At 38.7% G+C, this 19539-nt stretch overlaps 1 protein-coding gene across 1 annotated transcript; it reads left to right on the top strand.

Moving 5' to 3' along the window:
- The first annotated feature begins 1132 nt into the window (after positions 1-1132).
- LOC149280572 (complement C1q-like protein 3) lies at positions 1133-15853 on the top strand. Its single transcript, XM_089500391.1, has 2 exons — positions 1133-1747; positions 15674-15853. Exons 1-2 carry the CDS (start codon positions 1154-1156, stop codon positions 15851-15853), a joined length of 774 nt encoding a protein of 257 aa, XP_089356517.1. The 5' UTR covers positions 1133-1153.
- Positions 15854-19539: the final 3686 nt, after the last annotated feature.

The following is a 19539-nucleotide window of genomic DNA, read 5'->3' as shown; positions in this document are numbered from 1 at the left end:
CAGACAGGGGTGGATGGATGGATGGATAGAACCTCTAGCATTGATTCTCTAAGCTCCTTCTTCTTATTGTCAGTTTTGTATATTGTCACTTTTAATTATATTATTATTGTTCGTCCTCACGTATTGTGATAGTGCTACACAGTCTATTGGCGCTCTAAAATAATATGTCATAACATACAATATCCGCTGTGTCATATACAGTATATATACTTACAATATGCTCCTGTGTATACCGGTTTATGTTAATTATATATTCATTGTATGTTTATGTAGTTACTTTTGTATAAGTATACATGGATATGGGTAGATGATAGAATTACCTTTAATAAATATAAATTTGGGCTATTATATCACATCCCTTCTGCTATAACCTCAGGATTCTCCTCTGCTTGCCATTGATAGAGGGAGCTGTGAGAATCCACGCGTGGGTACAGCGAGGCTCGTCTCTCCCCTCTGATCTACAGGTGCTGTTCCGAAGAGTTTTAGGGAACCCCTGTGCATTGCTACTGTGTCTCATTATTAATAATAAAGCAGGGATCCTTCGGGAGTTGAGGGGTCTTCTGCTCGTCCCTCCTTGACACGTGAAGCCCCCATGAGAGCAAAGGACAGGACAGTGACGGGCAAGCGGATCCGAACACAAACTAAAAGCCTGTATCTGTGTCAGAAGTCCGGGAGCTGCTGGGAGGCGGCGCCATGTGACTGCTACACGTGGGTTTAAGGCAGATTAAGGTACCTGGGAGGCGGCAGAGGTATCAGGATCCCCTCTGATGCCGTATCTGATGCCGTATCTGCTGCGCGCTGTATAAAGGCTAAAGGGAGTGAGACGGCAGAGTTAGTGACCACCCCGGGGAGAGAGCTCTGGGCGCCTGGCCGAGGCAGCAAACTTGGGCAGCCGTCTCCAAACACCTGAAAGTGCGAGTTTTCTTTGAGTTGCAGCCCCGCGGAGGTCGCTGAGCACCGGAGATCTCAGCACCGGGGACGGGGAGCTCCTGATCGCGAGACCGGCTCCGCTTCTCGGCTCATTTTTCTGTTTCTTGGTGGTTCTCGGAAAGGCTTCAAGATTTCGTCGAAAAGCAGGCAAGAGGAACGGCCAGCTCTGAGCCGGCTGGTGGCCAGGAAGAGGCTGGTGGCCGCCGGAGCCCTGGGGGTGGTCATGGTGCTGCTGCTGGTCATCCTCATCCCGGTGCTTGTGAACTCAGCCGGGACCTCGGCTCACTACGAGATGCTGGGCACCTGCCGCATGGTCTGCGACCCGTATGGGACCAAACCCCCGAGCACCGCCACGGCGGAGACGGTGCGGGAGCACAGCCTGCTGCAGTCTCTGCCCACCTTCATCCAGGGACCGAAGGGGGAACCGGGGCGCCCGGGGAAGGCAGGTCCCAGGGGACCTCCAGGAGAACCGGGACCACCCGGGCCAATTGGACCTCCGGGGGAGAAAGGCGAGCCGGGCAGGCTTGGACTTCCGGGTCCACCTGGGGCTCCCGGACTGAACGCGGCTGGAGCCATCAGCGCTGCCACCTACAGCACGGTGCCCAAGATAGCCTTCTATGCCGGGCTCAAGCGCCAGCACGAGGGCTACGAGCTGCTCAAGTTCGACGATGTGGTCACCAACTTGGGCAACCACTACGACCCGACCACCGGCAAGTTCACCTGCTCCATCCCGGGCATTTACTTCTTCACCTACCATGTGCTGATGAGAGGGGGGGATGGCACCAGCATGTGGGCAGATCTCTGCAAGAACAACCAGGTAAGGCTGTTGGGGGGCTGAGCACCCCTGGCTGGGGCAATGCGTTCCGGGAGCCGGATCAGAGACAGCCCGGTCTACTCCACAAATAACACGATCTCAGAGTCACTGGATGCTGCCACTCGCTCTATTGTGGGAAGTAGATCCAGAACTCTGATGGATACATTAAATCAGCCCGACAGTGAAAGTCGCACAAGCTTTCAAGACCTCTGAGGTCTCTTCAGATTAAAAATGAAAAATAGACCTCTGAGGCCAGGGAAGCTTGTGTGATTCTAAATCTTTTTCTATGCTGGTCCAATAAAAGGTACTGGGAAGTAATGGGTCAGTAACTCACAGAGCATAATTCTGATCTGCAACCCATTAAACTGATCTCATACAGAAATTGCTACTAACCTCTAGGACACCTGCAGACAGAATGAGACAGTTTGCTAGTTTGGCACCTGTTATGCATGGAGAGAAGAGATCTCTCCCTTTCATCTCAATCAGCATCCAGCTCAGTGGATCTTCTGCTCATGGCAGCTTCCTGACACCTGTGTGATATGCTTGATTTTTGTTAGAGCCCCTTCTTCTTAGACTTTAGCTTCCCTAAAATTCTTAGAAACAATCCAAATGATTCTGATCAATTCTTGAAATCTGAACAGGTTCCATCACTTAGCAAGTTATCATATTGATAGAAACAGTGACAGAGGTAAGAACCCCGAGTAATAAAAAGAATATCCCCATAAAGTAGCAGGCTAATAACACCGAGCACATTTAATTTCCCTAAAGCATGAAGATAATAAAAAGAGAAATAATAGAGGGGGGGGGGGGGCAAAGGACCTTCCATCATATTGGACTGGAAGCAGGGGCTGGAGAGCTTCACTGGTGGATTCTAAATGAGGTTCATCATTTCTAGAAGGTTATGTTCACTTATGATCAGATTATCTGCTGGCATTAAATTGGATTTCAGTTATAATTTGTAGAAGATGATAGAGACTCAGACCATTTATTAAACTTACAATAAAACACCCCCAACATGGCATCGCACCTTATAATGCTTAAGGGCCCATAACAGTTTGCTTATTAGTACTGGGAATGTTACCTGCCTCATTACAGTCTTGGATGTCAAAACCCTTCCTTTTCTTCTCAAAATGACTTCCAACCCCATCATCCAAAAGGGTTTATATAGAAATGGACGCCTGGCAGACAGGGGTGAGTACAGGGGGTTGCAGGAGGTTAGTGAAGGTTACCCTGATTTTAGTAATCTGATAAATCTCTGATGAGTGGGGGTAAATGACACTTAATAAATTACTCTTCACGTGGAAATTAATTTTTGGAAAGTAATCAGTGGAAGTCTTAGAGGTAACCTTGCTTTCAGTAAACACTTCCACGTTTAGATTGATTTGTTTTAGAATTTCGCTTGCCCATTTATAAGCACCTCTTGGCACCTTGGGGTGGAAAAAAACCCAATTTTTCTTCTGAGAGGTGGATTATTATTACAGTAGTGAGAGTCAATTTAAAGTTTAATTAGTACCAAAAAGCTTAGCAAATAATTGCAATGCAATATGCTTCACACACTCTTGGTGTTTAAAGACTATTTAAAAGCTAAATTAAAGAATGATATTGCTGGCATTCCTATACTTTATAACTACATTAATTCATATACTTTGTACATGTTTTTTTAAGTGTTTTTCAGAATCAGGACCCCATTTATTCTTAGATAATTATTTTTTTTCCAAATTAAATCAAATGCCTGATTTGTATTTGTTATGGTTTTTTTTCATGTTAAAACATGTTGAAAAATTGCATTTTTAATACCGAATTGTACTAGAGAAACCATATAGAAAATTGGTCAGGGACTTTAGTAGAATGAACAGAAATATTATTAGATTGCTATTTAGAAATAATTGTACTGTTAAAAAAAAATTAAGTATTCAATAAAATCAAAACTTTTAATGTATTTAATTTAGAAATTTTGAAATGAATTCATTTGAATTAACCAATCAATTAAAAACGTGGCAGAGATTCTGTAATATTGAATAGGACAGCTTCGTGGGAGCACCCATGCACAGCTGGTTAATGGTATTTACGCGTTTACACACGCTCCATATGTAATGAATAATGGTGATATCCAATTAGAAGCGTCATTAAGTCAGCGTTGTTAAATGGCTGCACTATTTCCCACTTTTTTGCACGCCCCTGAGAATTAAGACGGGTGATTTACTAAATTGCAATAATATCAATGACCAAAACGCTACCACGGCCAGAATAAACGTGGTACATTATACCTGCAATCCTAAAATGCAATTAAAGTGCATCTATTATGGAGATACTGCAATCTTATTATATTGATTTACTGATTATATTATATCTAATATTATATAAGCATATTTTTAACATACATTTTTTCTACCCAGCAGACCATTATATATATATATATATATATATATATATATATATATATATATATATATATATATATATAGTATGCTTTATATATATATTATATGCTTTATATATATATATATTATATGTTTTAATCTGTTGTGAGAAGGCTTTTGGAGGCATAGACTATAACTATAACATATGTTGGTGAGCTATGGGTCACATTATCTTTATTCTGCCTGTGATTCATGAGAGTTGCAAATTAACAGGACTTGGCATGTCACAGTTGTCTTCTCGTGCCTGGTACAATGTGTTGATATTTGTTGCATGGTCATGTTATGCCATACATTACACTGCAGATCAGAGGCTAAGGCTATCCATGCTCATTACGGGAAGTGTCAAATATTTGCGATAGAGCCAACGGATCACTTAATAACGGGGATAACAATGAGCCAATCTCGCCGGCCCCTTTATTTATGTCCTGGGACTCTGCGATTCTCGTATTCTTCTCGAGAGACCAGGCTGGGGATTGAAGACAATTGAGAATTCTGATAATGAGGAGCAGGTTAATTGAAACACTCTAAGGGTCACGTCACAGTGACTTGCTTCTGGAAAAAATGATTGCTCTCCCAACGCTCTAAACAACATCAGATTAACCGCATCAAGCTCTAGACAAACACCCCGGCGCATTCTTTGTTCTATTGACATAACACGTTTCTTAATAGGCTTCTTACAGACCACCTTCTAGAACGCAGATTTCCCATTCACACCTTCTTTTCGAATTTTTTTATTACAAATTTACTTGTGCGATATTATTTTATATATAAAAAAATCTGTAAAAAAAAAAAATGTAAAAAAAAAACACATGCTACATATTTCTAGTGCTCATAGTTTTAAAATGCAGTGTTCACGCGGCATATATTTATATTCAGCTGAGATGAAGGGATAGGTATAAAATTATAAAAAAAGTGTACATTTTTATATATTATAGTGTATTCTTGGGGCCGCGTTTTTATTGTTTAGCTCGGGCCTGTCACATCGTATCACGCATGCTCACCTTGACGCACAATTGGTTTTGTAATGTGGTTACTCATGCTTAAAGCGCATCTGTAGAACAGAATCGGTTACCTGATAGGAAGGAGCAGATATATTGCTATTTACTATTATTTATTGATTCATATTCCGATGTGCTGTACAGCTATTTCTAGATCAGTTAACAAAAATGTAGAATATTTTGATTCTTATGTTTTAAACATCTATTACACAATATGCATATATATTCTTCTTTGACCAAATTATGTTCCGGAGTCATAATACGATGCGACAATAAATGTTCAGTACTGGTATTCTAATGATCGATTTGGTAAAAGTGAAAATTTTACTTAATTATTTTTAAACTCTATGCCAATAGGTGTAATTATGGTGATAAATGTGATTTTGTCAATATATATATATATATATATATATATATATATATATAAAATATAACACCATTATATATATATATATATATATATATATATACAGGGCCGGCCGAAGACTTAACGCCGCCGGGGGCGAAGTTTAAAATGCCGCCCCCCGCCGACGCCAGGGGGGGGCGGCATTATCTACCCCCCCCCCACCGGTACTTACCCTTAAACAGTCCTGCGGCTAGTCTCCCTGTGCTGCCACGGTGCCGGCTTGTAATGCTGAGCGCCGGAAATTCACGTCACTTCCGGCGCTCTGCATTACAAGCCGGCACAGAGACCGAACAGGGAAACTCGCCGCAGAGGAGAGAGAGAGGGGCGCCGAGCGGGTAAGCAAAGTGCCGCCCCTTCTGAAGTGCCGCCTGGGGCAATTGCCCCAGTCGGCTCCATTGTAGGGCCGGCCCTGTATATATATATATATATATAAAATATAACACAATTATATATATATATACATATATATATAAAAATATAACACCATTATATATATAAAATATAATATATAAAATATAACACCATTATATATACGGTGTATATAAATATATATATATAATATATAAAATATAACACCATTATATTTATATATATATATATATATATATAATACAGTTCTACAGTTTTACAGTTCTTGTTGTATTGTCAGAAAAGTTAAGGTTTAGGAATAAGACAGAATCATTTGGGGAAGTTGGCGAAGAAGTTGTATGAATATTTATGTGAACTCGTGGTTAGACACATTTGAACTCCAGCTGAACAGCAATTCCACAAATTCAATCTCCAAATAATAATTGTATTACAAGTGAAAGGAGCTCCGGATACCAATATTCTCATGCCATTAAATGGGTTGCTTCCATTAATAGCATATATCTTGCTTATGTATGAAGCAGAATGTTTCAGACATGCCTTAATAAGTTTTAGCGGACCAATTTCTTTTTATTTTATTTTTTTGGGGTTTTTTTGGAAATTGCAATGACCTCTTATACAATATTCCAGCGATTATAATTCAAGTAAGACATAAACCCATAAAGTAATTTAGCCAAAATAGGCAGTTGCAATGTACTTCGTTTCATTTAAGATAAATCATATAATTTGCGTGGGAATACATATTTACAAACACTGCTCTGCTCTTATTTCTGGTTTGAAATGATGTTTTTTTCAGATATTTTACTTAGTTATTTCTCAGAATAGTGTTTTTCTTGTGGGAGATTTGATATATAACCTCCCAGCGAGTCTTTCAAAAAAATAAATAAGAAACTACATCATCAAAAGGTCAAGTGTTACAAAGCCTGTGTCAGAGGTTGAGTGGCAATGTCTGCAATTAGTATGATTAGATTACAGCCAATTTTAGGGCATTTTATCCGTTGTGTCTAGGTTATTGTGAGTGTGTAGGTATTAAAGGCAAATAATTAATATTAAATACATTTATTACATTTATATATATATATATTAATCAAGCTTTATTCTTAACTAATGCGGGACGGTTTTATAGACATATATGAAGTGGACAGTGGCATTTACACGCATAGAAAGAAAAACGTCACTAATATTTATTTCTTTGACATATATTAATTTTTTTTTTAATTAACCCGATGGCACTAAATAAATACATTTTTTGGGAAAGTCATATAGGTGACCTTGCCAATAAATAAGGGGAGGTCGTCCCAAGAAACCTTTCAAACCCTTGTCCTGTCCAATTACCGTTCAGAACTTGTTTAGTCTATAATGATACCGATATTGTTATTATCACTTCTACGTACGTCTGCAGAAAAGTCGGTATAGGTTTATAAATAAGGGTAGGGACAGGTTTTAGTGAATTATAAAGGCAGAAACGCGTCTCTTACATCTATTTCCATAGCGCCAGCAGATTCTGTAGCGCTGTTACAATAGGGGACAGTGAAAATATTTGACAATTGAAAATAACATTAACATTAAGACACGTTAAAACATATTGGCACTGAAGGAAAAGAGGGTCCTGCTTTTGTGAGCTGCTATGAATCCATGCTAACTGCACAAGAACTGGCCCAAAATCACGCAGTGGCCCAAATCATGTGGGCCAAGCCATTTCAGACTAGTGATGGGTCTCATCTAGGGAACCCATGACATCAACACATGTCAGAAAGCAGTTAATGTGAGGCCAACATGGTTTGCTTAACTGAAAAGAAAAGTTTAATTCCCCTTTAAAGGGGGAAGTCTCATGAAAAAAATGAATTCTCCTTGAGCGTAAAACCCAGCATCGTACACAGTAATGTAGGCCGCCATCGTCAAAAACTTCCTTTATCCACAGGCTGGAGGGGGTCATTGTTGTCAGTCGTGTGATATTTTGGGGTGACTTTCCCTGCTTAAATACCACATTGAGCTGATTCTTTATGGCGCTGCTAATGAAGTCCGTTCCTCCATACCGGTCAGAGCATCCATCTTTGTGATTAAGACTGGGTCATTCTATCGTTTACCTCTGGCAGGATGATAAGGAGTCAGGGTGTTTGTCTGGGAGACTGGGCTAAGATAACAGAGCGAGAACACATAACACATACACATGGCTAATATGCAGCTGCCCGAACACATTATAATATGCAACAAGTACAACTGTTTAAGGAAGATTAAGAGTATTTTTTTCTGACACTAGTAATAAAAAAAAGTTGTGAGTTTCCCCTTTAAATCGTATGCGATTGTAAAAGATTCAGCAAAAAATATAGTTACAAGTTCACTTTATAAAGCTACAATATTAATTAAAAAATGTTACCATCAAACCATAGCAGAGTATTACAATTCTATTGTGTAAGGTTCAGTTATTTAATTTAAAAGGCATTTGATGCATGATACGCCGAAAAAGAGCAATTACTTTGCTCATTTTTCTGTGCACCGTGCATAAAATGTATGTAATAGATACAAAGTATATGAAAAGGGTTTATGCATTCATAAAAAAAACATAAATCCATCTCGGAGACGGTTGTACTTATCATTAGAAGTATAGCTTCCAGGCACAGGTTCTAATACTGTAATCACAACCCCATAAGTGTCGTTTTCACGAGCGGATCCATCAGTAACAGTCATTTTGACCGGTCATTTCTTTGCAAGACTGGGATTACTTCTCAAATACCCGTGTGTTATTGGGGATTAGAGCCCAGCTTTCATTTTTAATGGGAGAGTAGAATGTCCCTGACAGCCCCACTAATGTGCATATTAAATTACTGTGAGTATTGAAGCGCGTTCTTCAAAAATAATTAAAGAAAACAAGATCACTGACCTAAGACAGAAACTGCAGCTTCACAGCTGCCTTCCTTCTCCATTGGCATTCTCAGATTGGCTGTTTAAAGCAGCCAGTAATTGGCAGGAAAGCACTGCCTTTGAAATCAATGGGAGCCCTTTCCACGCATACACAGGAATAGTCCCCTTCACCCATAGCGTTTGCCAAGTTGAATGGTGCTAGTATATTGCGTTCAGTGGGATTCTGCAGATGCCTTTGCAAGAGACACACCACTAACATGATAAGGGACCACACAGCTATCACTTAAATCGAATAGAAAGGCTGGAGTGTCTCTTTAAAGTTTAATGTTGGGAAGGTAAGAGTCAAGTGCGGAAGCATTTAGGCTTATCTGAGTTGTGTAGTGGCAAGCAGCTCATCGTAACACTGCTACATTAACACAAGAACACCAAGCTCTTCATCCGCACAACAGCTCACAATCAAATAAGAGCCGGATCCCTGGTGGAGAGGAGATGGCCGGCAAGCCTGCAATTTTTTGTAAAAGTCCCTTAAAGTGGATTGTAAAGCTGCCCTGATGTTGAATGGGCAGTGAAGTTGTTACTAGTACCATAGCAAAGGGTATTCTGGTTACAGATAAAGCCCATTTGGCCACCATCTTTGTGTTTCTTTGCTGTATGCCAAGAGTAATAGTAGCATTCTACATTTTTACCAACTTTTGCAACCTATACGTTTTCAGGGGCACTCCAGCCACCATATGTACTTTAAAGCATAAGATAGGCGAGCGGTCCCTTTACATTTCTGTGGTGTGCCCCTTGTAAATGCAGGGGGGGAGGGGGTTCCCACTACGCATTTGCCTCTTTGCCCACACCAGTTGTATTCCATGCGTGTGATATACAGTTCCAGTGCTGGCTAGGCGAATGCCGTGTGGGGAGGAGTCTAACGGTGATCACTTTCCTGCCAATGATTGGATGCTACAAGCAACCAATCAGTAGCATGGATTGTCAGATCCCAGAAGAGGAGGTGGGTAACTCTAGCTTCTACCTAAGGTATGTCTTTTATTTGTTTAATTTTTAAGAAAAGGGATATTAAAGTACTTACAAAGTACTTTATCTGCATTCTTCTTTGGTGAAGCATTCAGGGACTTTTAATAGCCAGTCTGAACCACAGCTCATCATTGCTTTTATTGGGGTAGTGGTTGCAGTAGCACAGGCCTAGGGCAACTTAGCCTGAGGTGGCAGGTCCAGGCCTAGGGCAACTTAGCCTGAGGTGGCAGGTCCAGGGCATAGCAGGGAGCCGGTCGCCCTATCAGATGTTCATTTTTCATGTATTTCATTTTGTGAGTATTCTGCATGATGACCATATTCCAACCTTCTAACTATATTACATTTAATATGTAAACACATTTGAAACACATTACTGTGTGTTAGTTTTCTAGAAGGGAACCAGGGAAGGAAAGCAAGGACCGAGGGATTTCAATCCAAAAGAGGGACTGCCCCTCCTGAAGAAGGACACTTGGAAGGTGTGCTATTATTATAGAGGATGAGACAAAACTACTAAAGACTGCCTATGATCTGTCATATAATGCACAGAAATACTTTATTACTACTCTACAAATAGAGCATGAAGGATGCTTTTTTTTTTCTTCTTCCAGGTAGTGTAATTGTGTTGATATTTGCTTTGAAAGTAAAAGAAATGTTTTATGTCTGGAAGGCTGAGGTCAGAGTCAAAAGGTGTCAGAAGCAGCAATTAATTTCCTACCCTGATGTTATATCCACTTCTCTTCACTCTTACAAAGGCTGCCGAACCAACAAGCTGCCACCAAACGGGACAGTGATTTAATGAAACAGGAGAGATGACTTAATGAGGGCTCATGATCGTCCAAATGCAGTGAAAAGGAAGTTAAAGTGCGTAACCTACTATACAGATGGGTAGATATATATATATATATATACTGTATATACATATATACATATATATATATATATATATATATATATATACATGAAGAGCCGCCTTGAACACGATCATATTAAGTGCATCACATAATATATATAAAATGCTTTTTATAATCTGTAGATTTTCTAATCTGTGAAATTTATATTTATCTGCTTACTTACTTTTATCTTACTTTTTTTTCAGTAGAAAGTAGTAAATACCTGTATTTTAAAATATCACAAATCTATTGATTTTTACTGAATGAGATGGGACCTCAATTAATTAAAAAATAAATAATAAAAAATAACCAATATGAACTAAATCTTGGAACAAAACCAAATTATTATCGATGTTGTGTTGCCAACTTCTGAAACAGTCAAAATATGGTAATCCAAATCCTCTATTTGAATCGGTGGTTCTACATCCTAGAAAATGACTTAACGTGTAAATATAACAAGGTGATCACGTTATATTTCCAGGACACGCATACATTTCCCATGACGCTGACCAGCATACCTGGGAACTCTCTAGGTTTGACCTGGAGTCTCCAAGTGAAGGGTTGCTTCTTGGTCTCCGGGTCACTTTTTTCTGTCTCCGTGCAGTTGAGTGGCGTGTCACCATCCCGACTCCTACTCATTTACTTAAGACTGTTTGAGCAAAGCCTGTCCCTATGTGCAGATAGCATCACTCCCTCATGACGCCACTCACCTAGAAGAGGGAGAGCTCCAGGTAGCCTGCCTTGGTTACGTTCCCAGGTATGCTGACCAGGACATATGAAGTGCTGTCCTGCAGTATGTTGGATGTGTAAACCATACCTCCCAACAGTCACAGGCTTCACAGGACGGTTATGTAGGGTTCATGGGCTGGTTCTCCTCTGATATCTTCTTACCAGCCCAGGGAGCGGTAAAATTAACGTGGCCACCGTGAAACACTCTGAAGCTGAGGTTCTTCAAGTAATATAGGCATGTGTAAAGGGATTAGATACTCGGTTATACATCAGTTAGACAACATATGAAAAGTAAGGTTGATTCCCAGCGAGTCTTTCAAAAAAATAAATAAGAAACTACATCATCAAAAGGTCAAGTTTTACAAAACCTGTGTCAGAGGTTGAGTGGCAATGTCTGCAATTAGTATGATTAGATTACAGCCAATTTTAGGGCATTTTATCCGTTGTGTCTATGTTATTGTGAGTGTGTAGGTATTAAAGGCAAATAATTAATATTAAATACATATATTACATTTATATATATATATTAATCAAGCTTTATTCTTAACTAATGCGGGACGGTTTTATAGACATATATAAAGTGGACAGTGGCATTTACACGCATAGAAAGAAAAACGTCACTAATATTTATTTCTGTGAGTTGATCTTTTCAATTAAATAACCTCACTATGATGGATCAATCCCACTAACCTACCCTGCGAGCTCACCATACTTAATTTGGGAGATTTTTGGGGGTCATTCCACCGGTTTAACTATCTAGTTTGACTAGCCAGTTTAGCCCTTATATACAGGGAAGTTTGGTAATTTTCCTTACTTTGTCCTGGGGAGGAAGAACCCTACACAGCACGACGAAAAATGAAGCCAGTTGCAGCATAGCATTCGTGGACCGTCACCAGCAGATCAGCAGCAGCCCACGCTGGCGCAGGATAAAATCCTGGAAGATATTATTTAAAAATGCCATAGAATGCTAGAGAATTGAATAATTCACGAACTCGTATACTCCATTAAACTTCAACATCAATTTCTTGCTTTAAATTTATTCTTGCTTAATAGTTTCCAATTGAACTTCAGATTTCATTATCATTATTTATTTATATACTACCAACAAATTCAGCAGAGCTGAACAACAAGGTTATGCAGACATCGACAGACTTCAACAGAAATAGAAGGCATGGAGGGCTCCCGTTTTTAATTTAAAGGGATAGTGGCTAATTTACAGAAGTTTTAAATTAAATTGTGTCAATAAAACACAATTTTTTTTTTAATGGTACACAACTTACTATCAACAGTCGCTGGAAAAGTCTTGGTAAAGCCTTGGATCCTTGCTCTCCCGACCTCACCAAATACATTGTCCCTCTATTGACATTTGAAATGTATTTCATGTATTATAACTGAAAGAGGCAATAATGCCCACATTACACAGGCGTTGGTGTTCTGTACCCAATGGATTCCCCAATGGTGACTGGGTTTGCGATTAAAGGGATTGTATAATATTCCCTACAGCTTCACCAAAAGAGAATGCATATTAAAGTGTATGAGTGCATGGCGGGGGACTGGTGGGGACATTTAAGGGGGTGATGGACAGTAAATCTGTGATTATCAAGTGCTAAACATTTAAATGTTTGCATTTTAATCCCAAATTCATTTGTTTGCTGTGTGAACACATGTACTGCTATGCACTGTTGAAAGGGTTACACATCTACAATGTTATTTATAGAGAACCAGATTTCATAATTATATTACAAGACTCTAACAGTGAATCAAATATTTAATAATAAATACTGGTACGGAAAGAGAAGAGGAGCCCTGCAAGTGCAAACCTATATATTGTGCATATGTTCTACAGGGAAGTTGTGTTTTGTTGTTGTCTATTTAATATTACAACAACAGGTGTTACATACTGCTTTTAAAGTACCTTTATCATTTAAATATTGAGTGACTAACACTTTATACTGAGGGGTGTTGGCAGGTATGTAATATGAGTATTGTGGTTTGTGGTAATACAGATTGTCCCAAGGAAAAAATATTGTTGCCCTGGAGTATAAATGTCAAAAACCTGGTTTATCTATTTATGTTTCATTCTGCTGCCATTGTTGTGTGTTTGCTTTATGGCAATGCTAATAAAGTCCGTACCTCCATAGACCATAATTAGTCACATGGTCAGACTGGATAATTAAGACTGGGTCATTCTATTGTTTACCATAAACACAAATGATTTCTGTGCCAAATGCAAGAAGATCACACTTTTACTGCAACATCTACAAAGTAGACAGGAAGAGCACGGAGTGATATATGATCCTAAAACACGTTATATAACTCATTTACAAATGATATTAAATCACGGTATATTACTGGTTCCAGCTCCCCTGTACCAACAGAAAAACACACAAACTCATTTCTTGCCAATTTTACAGCAGTTAATCACCAGATGTCTTCTAATAATCATAGCAGAAGCCAAATTTTTATTAAATGAAAACACATTTAGTTGATATGAACAGCTTATTTTCAATCTGCGTAACAATAGAAAATTGACACAATAAAAGGCAAACTTTGCGCCTTACTAAAGGAAGAAAATAGCTTTACGGAGGAAACATTTGATTTTCAAACGATCAAATGCTTTGCATGCAGAACAGAATTTTCTCATATAAACGTGGACTATTTGAACACAGCCCTTTATTCCTAATGTAAGAATAAATATAACCACTACAGACAGCGTTAGTCGCAGGAAATAAGAAAAATGCATTTAGAAATCTCATATTAGTTTGTAATTGTGCGTAATGTGTAAGAGGGACTGTTTATAAACCAACCTCTGAGTTGGAGGTAAGTTAAAGTGAGGTTAGACAGTTCATCTTATTTTGGTGAGCCTTTATTATGAGCTCTGAGGAATTTCCACTTAATATTATAGCTGGAACACCATATCTGCATGTGTTAGAGGCATAGCTAAGATCATTTATCTTTTGGGTGAGATCAAATGAGTACATGTGAGTCTCCTGGACTTAAGGCTGTTAGTTTGAAACCCTGAGGTCGATTGGAGTCCCCAGACCAGGTCTAAGCCGGGGTGCTGGGTACAATAAGTCTAGTGTGTGGGTTACACAGGTGACACTGTTGGTAAGCGCAAGTACCTTAGACCACTCCAAGCACTTTTAAGTTTTGTTTGCACTATCCTTTTAGGCTAGGTGTGTGGTGTATTGGCCTAAAAAGACTATTTGCTTCTTCTTCTGTCTTCTTTCTTCGTCCCCATCTCCCCAGTATTAGCTCTGTTGACCACGCCTCTTCCACAAAGTACTGTGGAGTACTTCCCCAAAAGGGCGGAGCCATTGCACACACCACGTGGACAGTCTCTCCCCCATTGCTCCAATTGGGGAGTGGGTGTGCATGAGGGAGCCATCTGGAAGGCATAGTAAAAGGAGGTAATACAGGGGAGAATTGGGCGAAGAAATAAGACAGAACAAGAAGAGGCAAGAGAAGAAGATGAGCTGTGGGAAAGGAGACAAGGACACGGGAGTAGTTGGCGGAGAAGACAGGGAGACATTGAGTGTGAGAGTGTAAGTGTGAGAGAGCAAGAGTGACAGTTTGAGTTGTTGTGTGAGTGTGGATGTTTTTTTAAAGTGGGGGGCAGGGTACCAAATATAGGATCCACCCCGGGTGCCAAATGTGTATGTGAATGCCTCCAGTAAAGGCAGACGGAAGAGGTAAATGAGACAGAAGTCATTTTCTGAGTTGTATGCAGGAAAATGTTTTTGAGTCCATGCAGAATACACCAAAATAGGGCTGGAGTGGGCATTTAAGTGCATATCTAATAACCCTCTGTCTAAAATATAATATATAAAATGCCAAACAAAACCAGCAAGGCACTGCCCTTTTGCACTTAACAATGACGTTTTTGTGTAACAATGACGTGAAAATTCGTATTTGGAATTCTTTTGACCAATAGTAATGGCTTTTTTTCAGGTCCTAGGGACACAATTTTCACTTGAAAACTGGCACTTGGATAATGGAATATTTCTATAGCATCCTGTATAGTTTCTATTTATACATGCTAACGTGCTTTTTAATTTATATCAGTCCCTAACAGTACAGAGCTATGGAAAACACCTGAGCGTGATGAGTTCTGGGCCTTGTATAGGCTGTTCAATCTTTTATTCATGCTATGGCATTGATCGGAGAGCCAAAGCTTGTCTGTGAAACCTCATGTTGGAGGCGAGTGAATGATTCATGCTTTTTCTTGTCTTACTCAGGTCCGCGCAAGTGCGATTGCTCAGGATGCAGACCAAAATTATGACTACGCCAGCAACAGTGTTGTTCTACACTTAGAGCCTGGAGATGAGGTGTATATAAAGTTAGATGGCGGGAAGGCTCATGGAGGAAACAACAATAAATACAGTACATTCTCTGGATTTATCATCTACGCTGACTGAGGATACCTCACCAAAGGAACAGATATTTCCCCCCCCCCCGACAGCCCTATTTGATGGGCTGCACGCTGTGAATTCAGTGCCCTAAAAATACTGATTGTGGGACCATGCTAACAGCAGAAAAAATCCAGTGCTACCTGACAATTCTAACACCTAAGAAATGAATATAACAAATATATATATATATACATAATTATATATGGTGTTCACGTTTCACAGATGCGTCATCCCCCAACCAAAGCGAACAGTCTTTGTGCCTGTGTGAATGAAACCCTTATTAAAGCCGAGTTTTCTATAGAAAAACAAAACAATTCCAGAAGGCCAGACATTCTCTACATATGTGAATTACTATAACCCCTGCTGCTTTACTCATGTGTCTGTTGCCTGCCCTTCATAACGCTTGGAGCTCTCTAGCACTATGGTAAGGAATGAATATTTGCAAGGATAACGAGAAGCATTGTAAAAACAAAATGGTGGCTCTGTGTCCAGTTCCAGAGCTGGGACTACAATACGTTCTGTAGCGTTATCGCAATCCAGGATATGGGGCCCTGAGTGGCAGCGGACTGGCTTTGGGGGGATCCATAACACTTTCAGTGGGGAAGATTGTATTTAATCAATAAGTGTATCATAGCTAAGGCAAATACATATAAAACGTAATATAGATAAAATTATTCAATTAAACTTTATATTTATTTGAAAAGCAAAGTTAATTTTATATGTTTCCTACTTTTTGCTCATTCATTGCTTGTATTCATCGACGTTCATATTGTTATTCCAAGGAGCGACATTTAGTGATTCCAATGGAAAATGCAAAATAATGCATTTATATAGGAAGAGCAATTCTGGTGAACAATTATGTTAGAGTATTCCATTGGTTGCTATGGTGACTGCACATTTTTAAGAGAATTGTTTGTTATATATAGCCCTCAAATGTTCGCAAGTGGTGTAAGTTTAACAAGTGCTGCTGATATATTTATCGTGTCCAGAGACAGCTTTGGTTTGTATCATCAATTATTTAAGTGGGTTAAGTCATACTTAACATTTCAGGGCAAGCAATGCAAGCACTGGCGGGAAAAAACAACCTATGAAAGTAAAGGTGCCATGGACAACAATTCTCATGATGCTCAGCCACACTCCTTAGCAAGTTGAGAATTTAAAAGTGACTTAGTGTAATATATCAAAAGTGGTCTTATCACCATGGCAACCAACGCAACAGTTCCACTGGTTGCTTCTGGTTGCTTCCACTGGTTGCTAACTTTGCACCAAATCAGTTTTCAATTTTCTATACATATGAGTTTACATTAGCTGGTGAACAACACACTGGTAAGCAAATATTAATACTGAATGAATATTTTTAGGTATATATATAGAGGGGGGGGAGCATTAGAGTATATATTTGACTAGTATAAATATATATTTGCACACACCAATTAATTTAAAAGATAATCAGTCTCTATAATATTTCAGTCCTTTAATGAGTGCCAAAGATGATTACACATGAAATAAGATGCATACTCACTGAAACAGATATATGTTTAATGTTATATGCATACATTTTCAATATTGACCAGTTCATAATTCCATCATTCTATGCACATCAGCTCCAGGACCCTATGGATTTAACATACAGAAACATACATTTTATAATATGTATTAACGTGTCCAGAAATGGATCAAGAAATGCTGATTACCATATGTTTGTCGTCAACTCATTCCGGCTAACATTATTTTTAGTTTGTATCAAAATATTTCATCTTCCAAGCTACTCCGTATATTTAAAGCTAGCAAAACAAGCCTATGTAAGTCATCAATAATTATTTATTACTTGACCGCACTTATTTATTCCTTCAGAACATGTTCTCTTTATTTTTCTTTATTTTCTGTACAGTATATTGGAACTATTATTTTTGTTTTTTGTGAAAAATAAATATTCAGACATGCATATAGCATGATTTTTCACATTCACTTATTGAGCAATTCAGATACAGAATGAAAGATTTTATAAGTATGCAAAATTGTCTTTCAAAGTTCAGTTATTACAAAAAGCATGAATGCATACTAAGGGAAATATACACACGTGTGTTTAAGGGTTCCCAGTCTACAGCTCACAATAGACAGTTTAATGAATTGAAACCAGTTCTGTATATGGCTTTTACCCTAGAAGCCTGAGGTTTTGGTGTGGTTCCCCTTATCCTGTGAACTAAAGTGAAAAGTGATCAAAAGCGGTAAGATTACAGTAGAAACCGGATCCCCAATTTTGTTTTTGTTTTGCAGATGTTGAACTTGCTTTGGATATTTTTCACCCATAATACAGAGTATATGAATTAACAGTGCACTATGGGTGCATGAATAAACATCTACTGACATTGTTTGGCTGGAGAACAGAAAGTCATAAGCATGTATTATTTATGCATCTGGTGCTGTTCCAAATCCATTCTTTAAATACAAGCTCCTTTTAACCTTAAATGAGGTAATTAAAGGGACACTCCAGCCATCCTATGGACTTTTCATAATCTAATATAACCTTGAGGTGTCTTTAAAATCATGTTTGTCTCCAGACTATTAGTATTGAACAACTGGATCTACAGTTTGTAGTGAAAAGCTCTGTTTATAAACAGGGATGGTTTACAGTCTGAACGAGCTGAAGCACACTGATAACTAGTCTTTGTAGGAGGCACAGAAAGATACCCTGCCCAGGACATGGAGAAATAGGTTTAAAAGTGCAAGGAGGCTGGTAAAAAAAAACAGACCAAGCTAACCAGTAAAGATGCTGTTCCACTTACTCTGCTGAATTTAACTCTTTTGTAACTAAATTCATTTTTAGTACCGATGAATGTTGAAGTCAAAAATAATTTTTTCAGCATGTAAAATATGTCTCATTCATAATTTTGTTAGGAACACTTGTCACGTGACACAAATCCACATTCGCTTCTTCAAGTGTGCATTTCTATCCGAAGATCCTTCAGATGAAAAAATAAAATGGGCAGATCTGCTAGAAAGTTCAATTAATGTTGGAACGGTGTCTTGAAGCCCCTTTTATTTCATCTCGGATAAGAATCACCCGTTCACTTAATCCTAATGTACCTAGTTTTACTCTACAGAGGGGGTGACAGATACATGGAACAGCCTTTCCTTAGAAATGGTCCAGGTTAATTCAGTGAATGAGTCTATACTGAATACAAGACCAAGGACGGAATAAGATTCCAGATTATTACAGGAGAAAAACGGGCAGACTGGTTGGGGCAAATAGTTCTTATTTGCCTGCATATTCTATATTTCTATAGTAGTTTGAAATTGACAATAATGGTAAGAAAGTGTAAACTAGCTGTTTCGTGAATACATCCTATTGCGTAACGTTGGTCTTTTACCAAGAATAAAATGTTATCATTGAATTACCCTGGGCACAATACAGAAATCGGATCGTTTATTATATAGACATAAAATTATGTAACATTTTTATTACATACTAAACAAAAAACCAAAACCAAAGATTTTACACGGCAGAAACTAGCCCTAAATAGACGATAATCAATGTAACTAATAGAACACGTTAGATGCCCAAGATGATTTAAGGAAAAAATATTTAGGCAACATCTAAGCTTTTTGCCAGAAAGTAATTCAAATTGCCATGTTTCTTATCAAGCATTAATTAAAGAACAGCGGGATAATTACAAGCATCATCAATATTA

This window comes from Sceloporus occidentalis, unplaced genomic scaffold (assembly GCF_023333645.1).
Source record: "Sceloporus occidentalis isolate IW3139 unplaced genomic scaffold, rSceOcc1.0.p SCAF_154, whole genome shotgun sequence".
Taxonomy (NCBI): Eukaryota; Metazoa; Chordata; class Lepidosauria; order Squamata; family Phrynosomatidae; genus Sceloporus; species Sceloporus occidentalis.
This window is presented reverse-complemented; position numbering and strand designations above follow the sequence as displayed.